General features: G+C 36.7%; 1 protein-coding gene across 1 annotated transcript; it reads right to left on the bottom strand.

The window, feature by feature from the left end:
- Nucleotides 1-1397: 1397 nt before the first annotated feature.
- Nucleotides 1398-18402, bottom strand: LOC140930523 (phosphatidylinositol 5-phosphate 4-kinase type-2 alpha-like). Its single transcript, XM_073380244.1, has 9 exons — nucleotides 18162-18402; nucleotides 17984-18081; nucleotides 13672-13768; nucleotides 11541-11690; nucleotides 10586-10771; nucleotides 9636-9749; nucleotides 8516-8831; nucleotides 6152-6252; nucleotides 1398-3682 (listed from the first exon to the last, which is right to left on the bottom strand). Exons 1-9 carry the CDS (start codon nucleotides 18279-18281, stop codon nucleotides 3602-3604), a joined length of 1263 nt encoding a protein of 420 aa, XP_073236345.1. The 5' UTR covers nucleotides 18282-18402; the 3' UTR covers nucleotides 1398-3601.
- Nucleotides 18403-19563: the final 1161 nt, after the last annotated feature.

Below are 19563 nucleotides of genomic sequence, written 5' to 3'. Positions count from 1 at the left end.
ATTCTAGCTACAGATCCTTCCGAAGTTCGCCACATACTCTGTCTACATACTTTGTATTTACTATTTATGGCTGTTTCATTCAACTTCAAAGACAATTCACGCTCATTATTGCTTTGTACTACTTTCATGAAATTTATTAAAAAGGTCCCCCCCCCCCACCATGTAACGTCCTCTTATCTGAAAATCGCTCCCCAAACCCAATCAAGATTTTGAAAATGATCACCCAGCAAAATCACAGGTGATAAACGAGCCCCAGTAAGGTTTTTTTGAGCAATTCAGGAAAACAGAGTATGATAAGCCTTATCTATCTCTGAGTTCTCTGAGGAGAAGGAGAGAAAGGCTTATAAGTTCAATTATGGAGAGGGAAAATGTCTTCAGTTGTAAAAATGTATTAACTTTTGCAAGGACCACCATCACTAGCCCGGTAATGGCCAGAGGGTCTCATCTTTCAATCAAGTAACCAGTCCCCATTCCAAGGGGTAGTTTGAACTGCAACACATTGTTTAAAGGGTGTGGGAGGGGGGAAGCTTTACTTTTCCCTTCGGGAGAAGGTAGTGTCAAAAATGTCAAAGAGAGAAGTGTCCCACTCTAAAAAATGAAAGTACAGTTGTGAAATTCATTCAAACTGAAGACTTATGAGCCTGTGATTCTCTTCCTTGTTCCTTCCAGTTCCTTAAACCAGCCTTAAAAGATGACAAGATGGTGTGTATGCCTGTCTTGCAATAGAACACAACAAAATGTCCTGAGCCTAGTTTTTCCAAGGCTGATTAACGCTAACCTGAGTTAAATTTGAATCCAGATTTCTTTTTCTTTTATTAGAAAGCATTTTCCCAGATAATTTTCTCTATTCATCCAATCATTATTTTAGACAAAAAGAATTCTAAAACTGAAGTTGCTTCATTTTAAGCTTTCAAATCTGAATTCAAATTTCACACTTAACCTGGGTTATCTTAACCTAGTAAATAATGAGCATTGAATAACTCGACCCTGTACTCTTGATAACCATGTTTCAAATGAAAATTAAGCCTGTTCCTACCATGGGTGATAGACGGCTTTTTTTAAAGCTGTGAATGCAGGTTATTTCATCCTAGGTATTAATTTTTCGAGAATGGAGCTCTGGAGTGACGGTAGCCTGCTCCAGGCTCCAGGATAGTGGTGCAGTCATGTAGTAAAGTTCACACATTTTATTTTTGTTGCATCCCTACTCTGTGAGAGCCTGGCACAGGCTAATGAAATGTGCAACAATCAGAAAAAAATCACAATGCTGTAACATAAACCAGTGAAAGTAAATTGAAGGTGCTGGTCTGGATGAGAAAATTGGTGCTCACATTTACATAAGATGGAGAAAAACATTTCGAACTCTATGAAAAAGAAAGAACAACAACAATGCAAAAGTGTATCTTTTCAGTAACACTTCTTTTAATGTAAAATATTTTAAGAATGTGGAGGTAGCTGACAAACAGTTTATATTATTATTAATAATAATTAAAGTTGAGTCCAATATCTCATGCAAACAATAAATTAACTTAAGGAAAAATGGGTAAAGAAGTTATGCAAAATTTATAAAAGAACACCTCAAGTATTAATAATATTAGACAGTTCAGTTTTCCATCAAAGATTTAACACCATGTCACCAAAAGTCGATCTCATTAGTACAGACAATTTTGTTGGCTTCATTAATGTTTTAACTTTATGAATAGGTGAGTTAGATTTGACAGACCAGCTAACCTAGATTAACAGCAGCCACATTTCAGTCAGTCGAACAGGATGGACGTTCAAACGTCTGAGGGAGTTTTCGTTTTAATTGAGAAGGATTTAATTTACCGTTAGGTTAAAACATGCACAGAGATAATGTCAAACAGTTAAATGACATGTAGAAATAATTTTGCTCAAGAAAATAGTAACCTTTAGTTTAAATCAATTCCTGACAATTCTGTGCAACTGTGTGTGTGTTTGTCTTTCCCATTTCTAAACCAATTGTAGCTTTGAAATAATTTGTCAACTGTGGCCAAAAGAGCACAGTATCGCCTGTTCGATTGAAAGAAATGATCAAACTGCAGCCAGAAGAGCATAACGTTGATGTTTACATTCACATAATAACAATTTCCAGCCAAAAAAAACATTTCGTATCTATCTTTTGATTAAAAAATAACAAAAACAGGCATGTAAATGATGACATGGCCCTTATAAGGAAAGTTGTTTTCACATTTTTAATCATAGTATTAAGCAGAGCACCTTTTTTTTAAGGGTCATAAAGGGATTCAAGTGGTTAAACAAGCATACTCAAACAGGCAAAAACATTTGAAGTTATACTTGCTCAAACCACCACGAGTTGAAGGCCATTTAAATTTACAGAATAAAAACATTTATACATGATTTTTTGCAATATCCCAAAGGAATCCAAATTATAACTAACTTGAACACCTTTAAGTAACTTAAAAACTTCAACTAAAAGTAGGCAGCAATTCAATTTCTTGCTGTCAACTTTACCTTAAAATGCTTTTTTCCCTCAGTGCTGACTCTCCTTTTACTTTATGTTAAATATAATAACTGAAAGGCTCTTGACGTCTTGGAATTTTTTCTTTAAACTTGGAATTGCTTTAGATTTGGACTGACAACGCATTTTTTGGAACTTACAATGCTGCATTATTTACTTTTTTACAGTACAAACTTTTCATTTCCACAGAATTTTCCTTCGCTTTGCGCATGTGCCTAAAGACATCTAGCTAAGTTTAAACAAGTTATAAAGCACACTAAAAATTACAGACATTACACATTCAACTCAAAGACACAATTCTACAAACAAACTACAAATTCCTTTAAATGCTTTCAGTGAACTAGTACAGAGCTCTAAAAACGATTTCTAACAGCTCCTTTAACAATAACAGTATCAATCTACTTTATCTAAAAATTTGAAAAGATTCTGTTTTACAAATAAATTGAGTTCAGCATAATACATGTACCAAACTAATAGATAGCCACTTTCTGCTTGGCTACTGAAACTAGATATAGTTATTACTCACATCCCAGCATTGTAATAGTCATAGATGTCACTCATAACTCGTTCTTTAGCTGAAATATTGCACTGTTTGATGATAGCTATCCACTAGTCTGGTACAATGCACATACTAAAACCTTAGTATTTGGGTTAGCGATTCTAACCACCATTACACTATCCCCTCCCCACTTCTAATCAGTGAATAATAGTAAATATAAATTTGTTTAATATTTTATTAGAAGAAATTTGAACTGGACTGCATCTGGCCCACATGCACCTATTTTTCCCAACAAACAATCAGTCATTGGATGAACCAACTATTTTTATCAACAGAAACGAGAAAATTTATGTATTAGAGTGTTCCATGAGCAAAACAAGACCGGCAATGTGGCCCCCGAGCATGTACCCATCAAAAATTTAAATAATGGTAATAAATTTCTCATTGAGTGAGTCCAAAATTAAAACATAACGATTCAGTTAGCATAATTATTTCTATGTGTTACAGAATTTCAGAAACCTGAAAAAGTGAGCGTGATTACTGAAGATGTCAACCTTATGTACACATACTATGAGCTTTTACTGTAAATTCAAGTAAAATATTTACTATTCAAATATTCTCTCCATTAACTCCAAAAATCTCTTTGCATAATTCTCTGGTTTTACTGTAGAGATCTCAGCTCCCGCCTACAAAATAAGAGGAGAAAACGATGAAGTACAGCATTCTCACAATATTTAAAATAAGTACGTAGATTGACTGTATGGCAGTGACAAAACACACTACACTGTACTACACTACTATACACTATGCATATTATAATAATTACACACAGTTGCATACAGATGCTGGCATACTAATGCTGACTGAGCCAACTGTCTACTGATTGTTACTAATTCTGTCCAGAAACAACTTGGAAGAGTCAGTGTCTTGTCTTTATGTATTTTTTTTTTCAAAAAACTCTTGTTTTTTTTTTTTACACCAGACGACTTAAAGCAATATTATCCATTCAAAGAATTGTGATATTTAACAAACCGACCCCAAAATTTTCCATGGTCTAACACTCTTATAGACCATAGAAATTATGTCAAAAAATGTTCAAAACTCAAGTGGAACCACGAGCCGCAGCCAAGTGGTTTCACTGCAAAGTTTTGAACATTTTATGACGTCATTTCTATGGTTTATAAGAGTGTAGACCATGGAAAATTGTGGTCGATTTGTTTTTTTTATTTATTTTTTTTACCAAAAACAAAACAACCGGCACTAGGTGTCACGTCACATGTCACATGTCACGTGTCACATGTCACATGTCACGTCATTCCCATGGTCTATACTCTCATAGACCTTAGCTCTCGACCAATCAGCGCTCAAGGATTTACTCAGTTATTGTAAAATTCAATCTGACTGAATACTGGGAAGTTGTGGAGCTGAGGCAATGACTAATAGATTCATTTTTTTCAAAATTTTGGCGGGGGGAGTATGCTTGACCTGGTGTGACTAAATAAATTATAGTTATTTATCTTCCTATTGTTCTTGGGTATGGTCATGTTCATTGTATCATGATAATGGGATTTCAAGAACTAAAGGGAAAAAATTAACCAAGTATGAAAATTGAACCACAAGAGACAAAAAGAGTGGACAAGAACTGGACCACTAATGCACAATGTCAGTAACATTAAGAAATCATTTATCTTTGTGCCTATACAAATTAAAGATATTATACAGATGGAATATTGAAAAGCTAACACTACATCATCATTTTATTTATTAAATCTGATTATCACTGGATTAAAATGAAATTTAGTGTAGTTATGCCATTAAGTGCTGAACTCAGAATTTTAATTCTGTAATTGAATAGTTTTATTGAATAGTTTTTGTTCATAGACAGGTGGAGCAGTAAAAGTTAAATGTGTTACTGAGTATACCATGAAAAGAATCCTTAAGCAAAGGAAAGAGTGAAGAATTAAGTGTACTGTCAATAAAGGTGCAAAGAAGTTATTAAAGTTAGTAAAATTTGGAAAGACATCAAGTTACCCAAGGAGATGTTAGCCTGGTCAAGTTTTCACGATGCTCTTGATTTGCCGCTGTTTGCCTGACGCTCACAACCCGCCACTGAACTGCGGCAATCTAAGGCATGGAATGTCATTGATCATGACACTGGCTTGAACCCAGCAAATAAGAAAATCATTCAAAGGGCCATTTGAAAAAAATAGCCTGCATTTTGTGTCAATATTATCTTAAGGTTTAGAAGCTGTTTACCTGCTAAAAGAAGAGTGTTATACAACCTAGTTACTTAACTTAAAGATTAAATAAAACAAGTTTAAGTGTTTAAAACAATAATTTAGAATTTTATGCCATCATTTTATCCCTCTCAATTTCTTTCTGCAATGGTTTATTTTGCATTAACTAATAGTTGTTACTTGAAGGATTTTTTATTAGAGAACTACATTGTCATAACAAATATGAGCAAACATAAAAGGCTTCAAAATTATGCAGCACTTTTTAGAGTACGCACTGCAATAATAAACCTGGCACGTTGTTCAAATAAATACTATAAAGCCAAATGCTCTTGCAGTAAGTTCCAACCTAATATACCAATGTCCTCTTATTCTTCTGATACATGATTTTGTCTCATCAACGAAAATTTTAAAATGTTTTGGTATACGTTTTCACTTAAATGCAGTAACACAACAGCACCAAAAATCCATTGTGGCAGCACCACAACACATGTTCCACCTTCACGTGGAAGCTGCAAACAACAACCAGCTAACCTCAACCCACATTTCATTGTCAGAGATAACCTGCGTCACAGACAATACTACCTCTGGTTAAGTCCGTCTGGGAAAAAGTGCCAATATCCTTGTTCCAGGGTTGTACCAGGATTTGAGTATGGGCCATGGTGGCCCCGGTTTGCCAATCAGGATAAAAGAAAATTCGAAATGCACTTCTGGTAATTTGTTGAGTCTGTTGAGGGCCCAGAACAAAGATAACGGCACTGCTTTGCAGACATTACTAACCAAGGTTAAATTCCATCTGTGACACAGGCTAGGTCAGAGATAGATAAGTATCTAAAGTTTTTAATGTGTTAGTTAACACTGAAATATCAGTACACGAGGTTAATCAGTGAGCTTTATCAACTTGTAACAACTATCACTCACCCCGTGTTTGACTGTTTTTGCGGCATGAGCTGCCTTTTTTCCTGCACCATAAAACGTCAGCACATCTATTATTCCAAGATAATATAACTCTCGTCTGTTTTCTGGAAAATAATGAGTTCAGTCAACACTATTCCAACTTGATAAATAGACTTTATCCCAGTAACCAGGGTGGCGAAGGGGTTTTCCACGACATGTGAACGGGTTCCAAATTATCAACATGATGCGTTAATGGGCTAAAATTAGTTGCTTGAGGCGTGATAAGGCATAGCAGCGTGGTGGGTAAATTACTATATTTTCGTTAGGGAGTGAAACACAACGGCAATACACAAGCCTCATAGGGAGCTTAGGGCACAATGACGGCAATGGCTACGAAAACATCATTTGAAAAGTGAATTTGGGCTACTTCAAACTTTACTGCGCTTATTCCATCTTGTTTAAGGTGGCTGAACACAGTTTTGCGGGTGGTCAGGGGTAACTAAAGTGACGGCATGTGTTTTAAATTAGACAAACAAACATTTCAAAGCAACCTTTCTCTTGCCATGATTTGGTAAATGACATATACTCACAAACTGCCAAAACCGTGTTCAGCGACCTTAATTCTTCAAAATATGTTGGAAATTTTTTCTGGAAAAAAAAAACTGTATTGAAGTTTAACCCATTCGCCCCTGAACCGCCCGTAACCGCCCGTGCGGATCCAGGTCCTTTCTACCCATTGTGACGTCATCAGTTTTAACGGTCAAGGACAACTTTCTTCACTAACTTGTGCAGAGTGAAGAGATCTTTCAAACCATACCAGAATGAGCACAATTCAGTCAAGGACACTGGAGAAACAAGCAAAAAACCACGTGACATTGACCTGAAAATCTCCATGAAAATCTTGTCCCATTACCCACCTACCTTTCCTTTCGCCTAATCCTAAGATCCTAAAAGCTTTCCTAAAAACTCTTCCCACCAAAATCAAGCCTACTAAATGCCCAGCAAGAGAAAAAAAAAATGAGGCAAGAAAAGCAAAAAAAGAAGGGAGGAGAGAAAGCGAAAAGTAAAAGTCAAGACTGCTGTGTCACTTTTAAACCCAAAAACTATGTCGAAATTTTGCTTTCTGCGCATGCCCGAACTTCGCAAGCTGATATTTTGCATCTGGATCGGAAGACCGCGAAGTGTTCGACCTGTAAACCAGTTTGTGGTAAGTTTTAGCTCTTTATAGCACGACAGTGACCAGAAAACCACTCGACTAGCTTCAAAACGCGTTTTTCGGCAAAATCTCTAGGAGCGAATGGGTTAAGCAAAGGACCAAGCTTTTTGAAAAAAATCCACTTTTCAGCATAAAACAACCAAATCTGTCTACTTCATGTCAAATCAGGTGAAAAAGTTGGCAAAAGGCCATTTTTAGGTTTTTTGATTAACCCATTCGCCCCTGAACCGCCCGTAACCGCCCGTGCGGATCCAGGTCCTTTCTACCCATTGTGACGTCATCAGTTTTAACGGTCAAGGACAACTTTCTTCACTAACTTGTGCAGAGTGAAGAGATCTTTCAAACCATACCAGAATGAGCACAATTCAGTCAAGGACACCGGAGAAACAAGCAAAAAACCACGTGACATTGACCTGAAAATCTCCATGAAAATCTTGTCCCATTACCCACCTACCTTTCCTTTCGCCTAATCCTAAGATCCTAAAAGCTTTCCTAAAAACTCTTCCCACCAAAATCAAGCCTACTAAATGCCCAGCAAGAGAAAAAAAAAATGAGGCAAGAAAAGCAAAAAAAGAAGGGAGGAGAGAAAGCGAAAAGTAAAAGTCAAGACTGCTGTGTCACTTTTAAACCCAAAAACTATGTCGAAATTTTGCTTTCTGCGCATGCCCGAACTTCGCAAGCTGATATTTTGCATCTGGATCGGAAGACCGCGAAGTGTTCGACCTGTAAACCAGTTTGTGGTAAGTTTTAGCTCTTTATAGCACGACAGTGACCAGAAAACCACTCGACTAGCTTCAAAACGCGTTTTTCGGTAAAATCTCTAGGAGCGAATGGGTTAAGAAGAGAAAACAAAAGTGATTGTCTAGTGGTCACATCCTCTACAAAATGTGAAATTAGGCATTTTCACATCATAGTTGTGCAGTGATGGCAAAGAAATGTACAAGAAAGCATGGTATACATGTAAAGTTATTGTTTTGCCTATCTAAACCTATTGCTTTTTTGACATTCTCGTTGATGTTGCCATCATCATTGCTTAAGCTCCCTGGTAACAGACCCTTCCACGGTTTAATCAACTATTGACTGGGGCCGGTAAGCGGAAATCTTTCGCTGAAAACTAACGGAGATATAGCTCCACAAAGTTGTGAAAAAATTGAAAGAAATAAATAACTCACCATCCACACTAATAAATCCTTCTGTATCATCTCCATCCTCTTCATCAAGTTCAACGCTGCCAAAACTAATATTCCTCTCTCGTGCACCATTAACATTAGCGGGAGGAGTGGTGGGCGGAGTTTCTGTGAGCATATCACCCTCGGTAGGAGAGTCAGATTCCGGAGGGGAGTCTGCCTCGCGGGGAGACTCCGGATCACTGTCGTCATTACTTTCAAGGCCAAGGATGTCAACAACATCATCTCCAGACTCTGCAAGGTCCATATCATGGATACCTACTAGCAGGCTATAGTCCATTATGTTTAAACTTGTCAAAAACTGTAGAATCAAATGATTACAGCAGTACAGGTCAGAGATGACTGTGCACCTATATGTACATATAAACTTGAACAATTGACCACTCCAGAAAATACCACAACATACCATAATGCTCTTTGTTTGTCACCCCAAAATTTGGCATAAGCATTGCTTTCAGTTTCTCTTGGGGCCATTTTAACTCCCACGAGAAACTGAAGACAATGCTTATGCCAAATTTTGGGGTGACAAACAAAGAGCAGGTATTTTATGGTATATCTCGAGTGATCAATAATGTACACTGTATACCAAATGGAATGGCTACATTAAAGCCTACCAAGACACTTAAAAACTTCAGAAAGATCAGTTTATGTGAGATGTTTTTACTCCCGGTTATTCAAATGTTGGACAGTGGTATCACTGTGCATTATCCGCTAGATAGAGATAACATACACTGCATCCAGTGGAAAGCATTAATCAACGTTTTGACGAACTGGGGCATTGACTCTACTATGATGTTACTTCCCAAAAGAACAAACAAAAGAGAATGCTCAGGGGTCAAGTGATGCTGTTGCCTGTACAAAAGGACGGCTATCTTCACAACTAAATCAAGTGACATCGGAGTAAGCTGACAATTGCTGCTTGCTAGTCCTCTTTCAAGAAACAAATAAAATTGATAAGGAAACAGTCTGCATGTATTTAAAAAAAGGATTGAAACGAAAATCAGAAACAAAATTGATACAAGTTGTACAAGATTGAATGTGGTTTGACACATTGGACGGTAAATAAACACGTCTATCTACATGAACAAATGCTTTAAAAACTTACCTCAACGTCATCCTTAATTCTTTGAAGCACATCCTTCTTGACTTCATCACCAATATGAATCTTTGCATTGTCTTTTGTGAAATCATTGTCCTTCAAAGTAGGATTTTCCTTCGTCTAAAAATGTTACAAGAATGCAAGCATTCAGTGCATAACTCACAAAAATGAAACACACATTGTATTTTTTAAAATTAAATGATAGCAGTTAATTCCAACCAATCTTCGTTTATTGTTTTAATGTAAATGCACAAAACAGGCAAGATGTATAAGGCAATCAAGAATATTGACAACCAAAATAAAACTACATATACAGTGTGTACATGTACATATTTTGCTTTATTGAACGGGGTGAAGGAACAAACAGCTGTTCACAAAATTCAAGACACTGCATTTTTCTTTCAACTACAGAATGGTTAGAATGTCTGTACGAATACTCAAAGATAGGCTTTTTGAAACATTATAACTACAATCAGAAACTACATAATAATGGAGACAATATTGCTAAATGGGACACTTTGGAGAACAGAACAATCCACACTGCTTCCCCTCCCCTCCATTCAAAGTTGGGGTGTTTGTTGTTTCTTACAAGTAGCTTAAACGGTAGCATAAAATTGCATGGAGGAGGTGGGGGAGCAAAAGCTGAATTTTTCTTGTTTCTGTTTCAAAACAATTAGACATAAACAGACATACATGTATTTCCAGCACCATATACTTGTAACTTCGGAACTTCAAAGCATTTACATGTACACGTAATTTGATGCTTCAAAAGACAATGCAATACTGACACAGAAACTGGACAAGGACTTATCAAGAAACTAGAGGTTATTTCAAGGAATTTTTCCATGGATAAACAATGACCAGTGGTTGAGTGTGACCCTAAAGAATTTATGAGAAAGGTGCAATACATGTATCTCAAAGCAGTTTGTGAGTCTTAAAGTGCAATAATATCAAACCTTCTCTTTGCTGCTCGCTTGCCTGTCCACTGTGGAGCCTTTTAAGTCATACTTTTTATGAATCTTGAACTTAGTACTAAACACACTCTTCATAACTAGAAGGTAAGTTTCCTTGTTGTCTACTGTAATCCGATACACACCCAAGTACTGAGGTAGAAGCGTCTTCGCATGTTTTTCAACAATATACTGGGAAAAAAATGAATACGCAAAGTTTGGTATCCTAAAAAGAATTAATCTATGACAATCATCCCTCTCTGTCAAGGCCAGGGGTCAATTTAATAAAACTTTTACAAGAGTAATTTAGCGTAGCTGACAGACGACCAATAACATCATGACATAATTGACCAATCAGATCAATAACCAGAGTATCATACCATCAACTGACGTGATACAACTCACTTTGACTCTGAAGATTACTACCGCACAGGTCGTTGCAACGTCAGTCAAAGTCAACAACAACAGTCCTATTCAGGACTACGTTCACCTGGATGATCAAACTCAACCTACTTTTGAAATGACTTCTGGGTTAACACCTTTCACGGTAGCTACTATATTGTTTTCAGACTGTAAGGGCTATATACTTGTGAACTACACTTGTAAAAGTTTTATTAAATTGACCTCAGGGTAAACTTGGACACATTGTAAAAGTCCTTTCTGGTGTTGAAAATTTCCAGGAACAAAACTCAGCTGAACTGAAATGATGACGGTTGAGCTTTTACTGAGGTACAAAACAATGAGACATTATCTTTGAGTTGCTGAGATGATCAAATCCATATAAACAAAACTTTAAGACTGATGCTGGTCCAAATTGCTGTGAGACCAAGATTCAGAGGCTATGCAGAGAGTTTACGACTCTTATAGTAGTTTCAATGAGATCAGAGTTCAAGGCTCTTACGGCAGATCTTCTCACCTTATTTTCAGCCTGCAAAATGGAAAATAACGTAACACAACTTACATGGTGATACTGTGGAAGTATATTGTGCAGTCTCTCGATATCTTCACTTTCTATGGTTTTGACATAAAACTTCTTGTTTTTGGAAATAAAAAACCTTGCCCCACTGCGACCAGGAGATGGAGTCATAACTGGGGAAGACTGGAAAGCTGCCTGCAAATCAAACATGTAACATTCAAAAATATTTAGTCTTAAAAAGGCCTGTGAAAGATGTACATTCATTACAGGGCCTAAAATTTGCAATTTTCCACTACATGTATGTATCATTGAGACAAGCAGATTTTAAGAGTGACAACCAAATTACAGAGTATGGTTGCCCATTGGACCACAGGTGACCCAAGTGTAATATGAGAGTTTATATGGCAAATAAAGAGCTTGTACCGCAAATAAAATTAATGTCAAGTAAATGAACAAAAATGGAAACTGGGCACCCATTTAAGTTCATTTATTTGAAAGCAAAGTCCTTCCAATGTCCCTTATTTTACAAAACAAAAATGTTGAAATAAAATTGGAGTGGCATAATGACCAGTAAAAAGTTAAATAAGCCTTTTGTAATAGTTCTTCTTGTGATCAACGTCCTGTGTACTTTTTGAAAAAAATGATTTTAGCAGGAACTGAAAGAGCATATAAAAATAAGAAAAACTGCAAACTTTTAGCTCTAAATGCATATCTCAAAAGAGGCAATGGCTGTTGAAAAATAATGATTTCTATAGGAAGAACACCTCTTGCCACCAGGTCACAGGACATCATTAACGTGTAACATTGTAGGAGAATATTTTGAAAGAGGCCCCACGTCTAAATAAAAAATAGTCATAGGCTATGGAGCTTTAGCCAGAGAATTCTGCATAGTAAACAGAGAATTCTCCAATCTCCAATGCCTAATGAACAACCTGAGAATATCTATTCAAAGCAATCTTCTGAAAGAATAGACAGGACCTTGACAACAAATGCCTTTCACAAGAAAATTAATCTTGGCCTTTACATTCTCAAGGTCATGCACACACTAGCTGTTGACTTGCATGTGTGTATGAAAAAACAAGAATGCGCTTACAGCATCATTCAGTCTCACTTCCTTGGAGATTAGATCAAGAAATGAGGAGGCGATTAATTCTACACAAAACAGGATTTACTCACTAAAGGTTTTTTTACTTCCTACTTTATCGACATCAATACTTTAGAAACAACCGGAAATACGTCTGCGGTCACAGGCTATATGTGTGTATAAATACACAAAAATTCATGGGCCTCAATTCCAGAGAAATTACATCATTGCAAGAGATCAAAAATTAAAGTGATTTACATGGCATGTCATTTCAATCATCGCTAAATATAAACTGCATGCTCATCACCAGACCATTTGCATACAATGAAAGTTTTCAACACCCGACCATCTCAGTTTTGCTAATTAAGATTCTTACCTTCTTTTTTCCACTACTCAGTAGTGTTCCCTTGCTCCAAAGTAATCAACACTTTCAACTGATAGAATTGGTGGACCGACACGTTTCGGAAAAGCTCTAAATTTAATCTTTCCTAATCATGGGGGCTTCGATCACGCAATGATCCTTAGTCCCAGTTTCCACAGTCTCCGAAGGAACACCTGGCACTATGACCCCCATTTGTGTATAAAATACACCAAAAACCCCAGGGGTACCTCTAGAAAAATTGGGTGGGGGTGTGCCGCACGCTTCCTGAAACCCTTAACTTATTTCAGACCAAAATCTGTGATTTTCCCCACCCTATTTCAGACCAGAAGCCCTAGAGCCCGGCACGTGACCAGAGCGCACAACAAGCTGTTATGGCACATACATGGTTGGAAATGGTCTTATTGCCAAATGATGAAGAAGTAGCTTCTTCTAAAAAACATACCCAATTCAAGACTAGAGTGCACAAACCATACCCTATTTCAGACCAAAAGGGTCGAAATTGATACCCTATTTCAGACTAACATGGCTAAAAAACCATACCCTTTTGCGCCACACATGCCTATATAGCCTATATAAGGGAGTACCCCCCACCCCCCCGAGGTGAAAAACGCATTGCAGATTATGAATCTTGCTGCTTAAGCAAGCAAGACTAATCATTTCAACTTGTGTTAAATGAACATGCATGTAATACAAGCAGCATCTGCACTCACCGCATACTCACTGTCATCAATACCAAAGCGATCTCTAAGTTGCCTGAATACCAAAGGGCAATATTCCTTGAATTTAAAATGGCTTGGGAAATTTTCTCTGTAGACAAAAGAACAACAAATATACTTTTGTAAAGTGAAGGAACTGATTTGTGCAAAGCAACAGCCTGCTTCCTGTTTTTGGGGACTTCCTCTGACCACCCCAACCTTCTCACAAAGCCATTCACATACACTTCTGTATTACAGTGTATCTTTTCTTGTATTCCTATGCTGATACAATGGTGGCTAGTGGTGGTATTTAATGAGCTGCGAATGATCAATTAAAATAAAAAATACACAACATCTGGAAATCCTTAAAATGTGTTTGTATGTTAGTGACATTTTGGTTTCTTCTCAAGGGAGTAGTTGAATAAACATCAAGAAAGCTTATTATGTACATGTAGCTCAAAATACTGTATGTGTTGGTTAGTGTGGTATGATCCATAGCCTGTGGAAGGGGAACCCCTAAAGAGATAATGGGAAAATTTTATAAGGAGGTTGTGCATTGTCTGGGTGAGTGTACAGTAGTCCAGACCTCAATAGGACTGCAGGGCTCGAATAATTTCCGGAGAGTCTCTGGACACGATGACTGGCCAAATTCATTTTAGCTCGGTCACATATCATTTCTGGCAAGGCAAATTTATAAGGTAAATAACTCTCAAAACAGGGGCCCATTAACCAAAACTGCCATTATATATTTCCAAACAAGTCATTGCTTAGAGCTTATAGCACTCATTGTCAACAATAAAAATAAATTATTGTACGCATTAAATTTGTCAGCGCCTGGACAAGTCTGGGGTAAAAACATTGTTAACCTCTGACAGTAAGTATTTTATAATCTGACATTTGAGTCCTTATATTTGCCATGTTTTAAAAGAAGGTACATAATTATGTACAGTGTACACCTGATCCACAAAGCTAAAGGCAGTGTTCAATAAAGGGTACATTTTTGAGTCATTGGCACGGAATATTCTATTCTTATGCAAAATGAAATTATTGTCGAGTATAAGGACACCAAAAAAAGTTACCTTACGTATAAGTACTGAAAAGCATGAAGATAAGTTAGATAAGGATGGTGAAGCTGGAGAAGTCAGTTTTGATAAGTCAACCTCCAGAACTTCAAGAGCCAACCTCCTCAAGCGATACAGCTGTGTTTGGGTGATGTCAGTTGTTCAAAGTTTCAATTTCATAGTTTGACCCAGCCATTTTTGGAAACTGACCCAATTCAACATGTCACGTGGGACATACGACCCACTTTGAATAATTTATAGATTGAACACTGGCAAAAGTGTCACCTGTTTTTCTCACTTGAATCATATCTTCATATACAGTACAATCTTGGTCGTACAAATGCCAAATGCCAAATGCCAGTTACATTGTCTTTAAGAATCAAGTTTCGTTGCACTTATAAGCATGCCAGTCTTCAAATAAATGCTGAGTGCTGAATGAATAAAGTTGTGCAATACTTTTACAAAAAGCCATTTACCACCTGCAGCTTTTAATCTGCTACTAAGCATACAGTATTAAAAAAGAAAAGAGAGAAAAGGCTCCCTTTAAATTGTACATGTATTTGCTGATTAGAGAGCAGGGTGTTCATTAGGCATAGGAGATCGAAGAATTCTCTGCTAACTGCCCAAAATTCTCCAGCAAATGTTCAGTAGCCTATGACTATCTTTTGTTCAGACATGGAACCTCTTTCAAAATATTCTCCTGTAACCTTACACCTTTCTCCTGCTACTGGAATTCTTAGTAAAAACCCTGAGAGAGCTGTCTTGCTTTGTCAGTTTGCCAATAATTTATTATTGCCCTTGATTTACACCTCTTGTACTGCAGATGTGCTATTTACAAAAGAGTGGTTACTATATGTGTACCCTTTTGATACATGTTCTGTATATTGTATGCGTTGAATCACAGGTACACATGGACTCTTACACACATCAGGTGTCTAAAAAACAACATCATCTACATGTTGTAACAAATCGAAAGCATAATCTTGGTATCAAAAGAAACACACCACACGCGTACAAATGGTGTACAAAGTTTCAACTTCAGAGAATTCGCTTCTCTCCCAAAAGCTTTATCAGCTAATTTATAATTTTTTTTAAATTTTTTATTTCAATCTCTATCAACACTTACACAAACAAACCAAAAAAAAAATTCCAATACTTTACAATAAATTGCAGTACATTGTATTACAGTCTTGCTACAAAAGTACAATAAAATGTGAGTCTAATGTTGAGTTTAACCTTCCTAGTTGAATTTAGATATCGCTAGTGAACAAACTTCTTCTCAATTAAAGGTTTCCATTTATTATAATAATATTCAGGTGAATTAACGCTTACGTAATAAGTCAAAAAATTTGTTTTTAATTGGTAGCGGGTTTTAAATTCTTCGTAACTAATGAAATCAAGATTATGATCAAAAGAAGATTGTACTATTATCAATTTTAATATCTTTGTCGTTCCATATGATCGCGTTTTTTACACCTGGCTTAGTATTATCTTGCATATCCTTAAACTCAAACCAGTATTGCAGTGTTCTCATGTAAAAGAGTGGTAACTTCTTAATGCTGATATCTTTGCTGCTGCAGTAGCACTTAGAGAGGAAGGAAAAACCTCCCAAGTATAAAGTGGCTTTATTAGGAATAACCGTCCATGCTGAATTCTCATTCAGTCTAAAGCGCTTTATCCAAATGCATTTTAAGGCTTTGTTCATTAAGGAAAAATCAATCATGTTCATTCCCCTATTCTTGCGTTCGCATTTTGTCTTCCTCTTTATTTTATTGATTACATATATGTTCTCACTTTGCTGCAGAAAACCATGTCTGATTTAATAATGTTGCAGACAATGAAAATTTGGTCTTGCTTAGTATCGAATTATGAGTTACAGCTGTGGACTTGAAAAGAAACCATCATAAAAATTAATGTTGAAAGGCTGATTTTTTGAGCACTTGCTCTTTGGTGGAGCAAATCAGCAATTCTTTGTCTCAACTCAAACTGACAAAGGGCTACATGCTTGCTCAAATGTGAGCTTCATGACCTTTCTATGATGGTAAATTGACTTAATAGCCCTATAGTGAAGAAAAAACCAATCTTTTGTGTTTCCTCCCTCACTGATGCAACTCCACAGTTCCTTTTCAAACAAACCCTGTCAATCATTTGTTGCCAACAATGGCTGAATTTGAATAAGATATTGAAAGTACACTTAAAATACTTGGACAAGAGCTTGTTCCCACAGCGACAAAGTAACCTACTTAATAAGATGCTATAAGAGTTAGACCAATTCACACCTGAAGGTTTTTTAATACATAAGATCTACTTACTAAACAAGCAAAAAGCCCAGCCATCTATTACGAGACAGTATTCTTTTTACCGAACCGGAAAATTGCCTCAGTAATGCTAATGATAGATAATTGTCTGCGAAAACATCTTTAAAAATCATCAATCAAATGTATGAATGAAAAAATATTGACCAATTTTCCTACAAAACTTCAAAACCACAGTTTACTTTTCCTTACTACATAAAATTCAGACAAAATTGCGTTGAAAATAAATATGACAGGAACCATCTAAAAATAGCACTAAGCTTATAGTTATTTAAAAATTGATAAATTTTCGTGCTGGAACCAAAATCCTCACCGCAAGTAAATTATTCAGCAATTTGACATATACAGAATAAAATTACTTGATATGCTTGCAGGTTGATTATCCCCGCAAATGCAAGATGCAGATGAAAGAAACCTTGCCTATTAAATGCTATTAAGGGATTAGTTTCCTAAAGCTATTGTCGCACGAACATTAGTGAAAAACATTTGAATACATCCCGGCAAATAAAATTCACACAACGCGAACAGCTTACAACTGACAGCCAAACCAGACTAGAACTTGTGTGTGCGCGCTGCAAATATAAAACTCTAAAGTACGGCCATTGTTCCCTCAAAATCAGACAAATAGTATTTCTGGCGATAGATTCTTGGTGTTTTAAAAGTTATTTGTCAAACGAATACACAAGTAATGATCAACGAGGTGAAACTGACCCCTGTAAAAGTCGAGAGAGCACATTGTAACGAAAGCCACATTGAATCTGAAGCTCGTCAGATTCTTTCAATTTTCATCTAGATTTAACTCCACAAAAGTCAAAACCCCATGCGAAACGCCAGCTTCAAGCTGCAATCACCGACAGAGCAGATATACGACGCCTTTGCGACAAATAGTGATGAAAAAATATGACATCACATGAAAATAACATTGCAAACCATTCATAATACTGCACTCACTTGTTGAAGAGATGGTTATCCACGCGCATTTTGGTGAATGCTTTGAAGTCATCAGGCATCAACATAGCAGGATTATTAACATGCGATAGTTCATTGATCTGCAGAAAAGCATTTTACACACACACTCAGTGTTGCTATCCAAATTTTACATTCACAAAAGTGCAAAATTCATGCTTACCGAATGGCTCACTCCCCACATCAACACGCTAAGCAGAGGATTATTTGAGCGAAAGACTTTCACTTTTTGGCTCATCACTCGGAAATTTTTCTTCTTTTTCGTCTTTGCAAGGCCAGACATCTTTGAAAAGTGTGTTTACGCAATCTACAAAGGCCTCTTTTCCGTCTAAATCATAATGAAAATGATAAAAACCGCACATACACACCACTGCTTGCCTCGATCGGACAATAAATTCCCACCTGATTTGACACTTCCCGTGATGCAAAGCGATACTGCAGGAAATAAAAACTATGTGGGGAAGGGGTGGGGCGACATAAACGTCCTAGTTTCCTGGTTTTTACCTTTGTTGCTTCGGCCAAGTTTAAAAGCAAAATTTAGCTTATTTTCAGCAGAATGCGAATTGTAAGATTCAAGAAACCACAACTGATTGGCTGAGGAGACCAGCCTCTTCCAGGCCGTTTTTTCTCCAGCCTACAAAACTAAAACAGGGTAAATTATAAGCTACGGAAAGAAAAATCCTTACGTGTTTCCACGCGTCACATTAGCGAACTTAATCCTGCAAAATAACAAAATTATAACACCGACGTTTCGTTTCAGTTGCTGCCCTTTTCCTTGGATTCTTTTACAACTAACTGAGGAAAAACGTGAAAGTATTTAATGTTTTAATTTGACCTGATGGCCTTATACAGTATTATGTTTTCACGTCTTTTTTTATGAACCATAGACCTTTAAAAGAAATTTTTGTTTCGTTTTTTTTTGCTCTTTTTACCCTGTTTGGAGAAAGCAAGGAAAATATTTAGAAAGGTAAAAATACATGACCGTGATATGAGAATCTATTATTTATTTTCGAGAAGTAGAGAAAATTGGTAGACGCCGGTTGCTTATTCGAGCAAATAAGGAAGCAGGAAATATTTAGGGCCTTGAATGAATGTAGGGATGTGAGAATTACGTAGGTCAAGCCTGATTTCAAAAGATTGCCTTACACGACTGAAAGAAGATTTGAATCTCCAGGTTTTACGCTAAAAATTCCTTTTCGCTGCATAAAAATCTGGGTGTAAAATCCCGGGGGGCGGGTACTTCCTTGGATGGGGGGGTTGCAGTTTCGTTAGAGTTACTAGAATGGGATTGCTGATTTTCGCGACTTGGAGATCAGAAAATTCAGGAAGGTACGGATTTAAAAATGGGAAGACTTGGCTTCATTAAGTTTAACCAATTAATGTGTCAATTCATTTCCGAATGACCTAGTAAATAGGCTTAAGACAGATGCATATACAAAGTTACTAAGTTGGGACCGCGAAAATTACATTTTCCCAAGATAGGATCTATATCTGGCCACAGAATAGACTATAATGGGGTAGGGAGTTCTGAGAGCGGCCAGCGACACATACCCAGCAAAAATTAA

The sequence above is a fragment of the Porites lutea genome, chromosome 3, assembly GCF_958299795.1.
Source record: "Porites lutea chromosome 3, jaPorLute2.1, whole genome shotgun sequence".
Lineage (NCBI taxonomy): Eukaryota > Metazoa > Cnidaria > Anthozoa > Scleractinia > Poritidae > Porites > Porites lutea.
The sequence above is the reverse complement of the archived record's forward strand: the minus strand, read 5'-3'. Positions and strand labels throughout refer to the sequence as shown.

Bases quoted from the DNA above. Each gene is read 5' to 3' on its own strand.
- LOC140930523 (XM_073380244.1), bottom strand. From the start codon at position 18,281: ATGTCTGGCCTTGCAAAGACGAAAAAGAAGAAAAATTTCCGAGTGATG. The intron at 10,772-11,540 runs GTAAGTTGTGTT...TTTTTTTCCCAG, and splicing joins TACTTCCACAGTATCACCAT to TATATTGTTGAAAAACATGC. The intron at 6,253-8,515 runs GTGAGTTATTTA...ATTATTTTCCAG, and splicing joins AGGATTTATTAGTGTGGATG to AAAACAGACGAGAGTTATAT.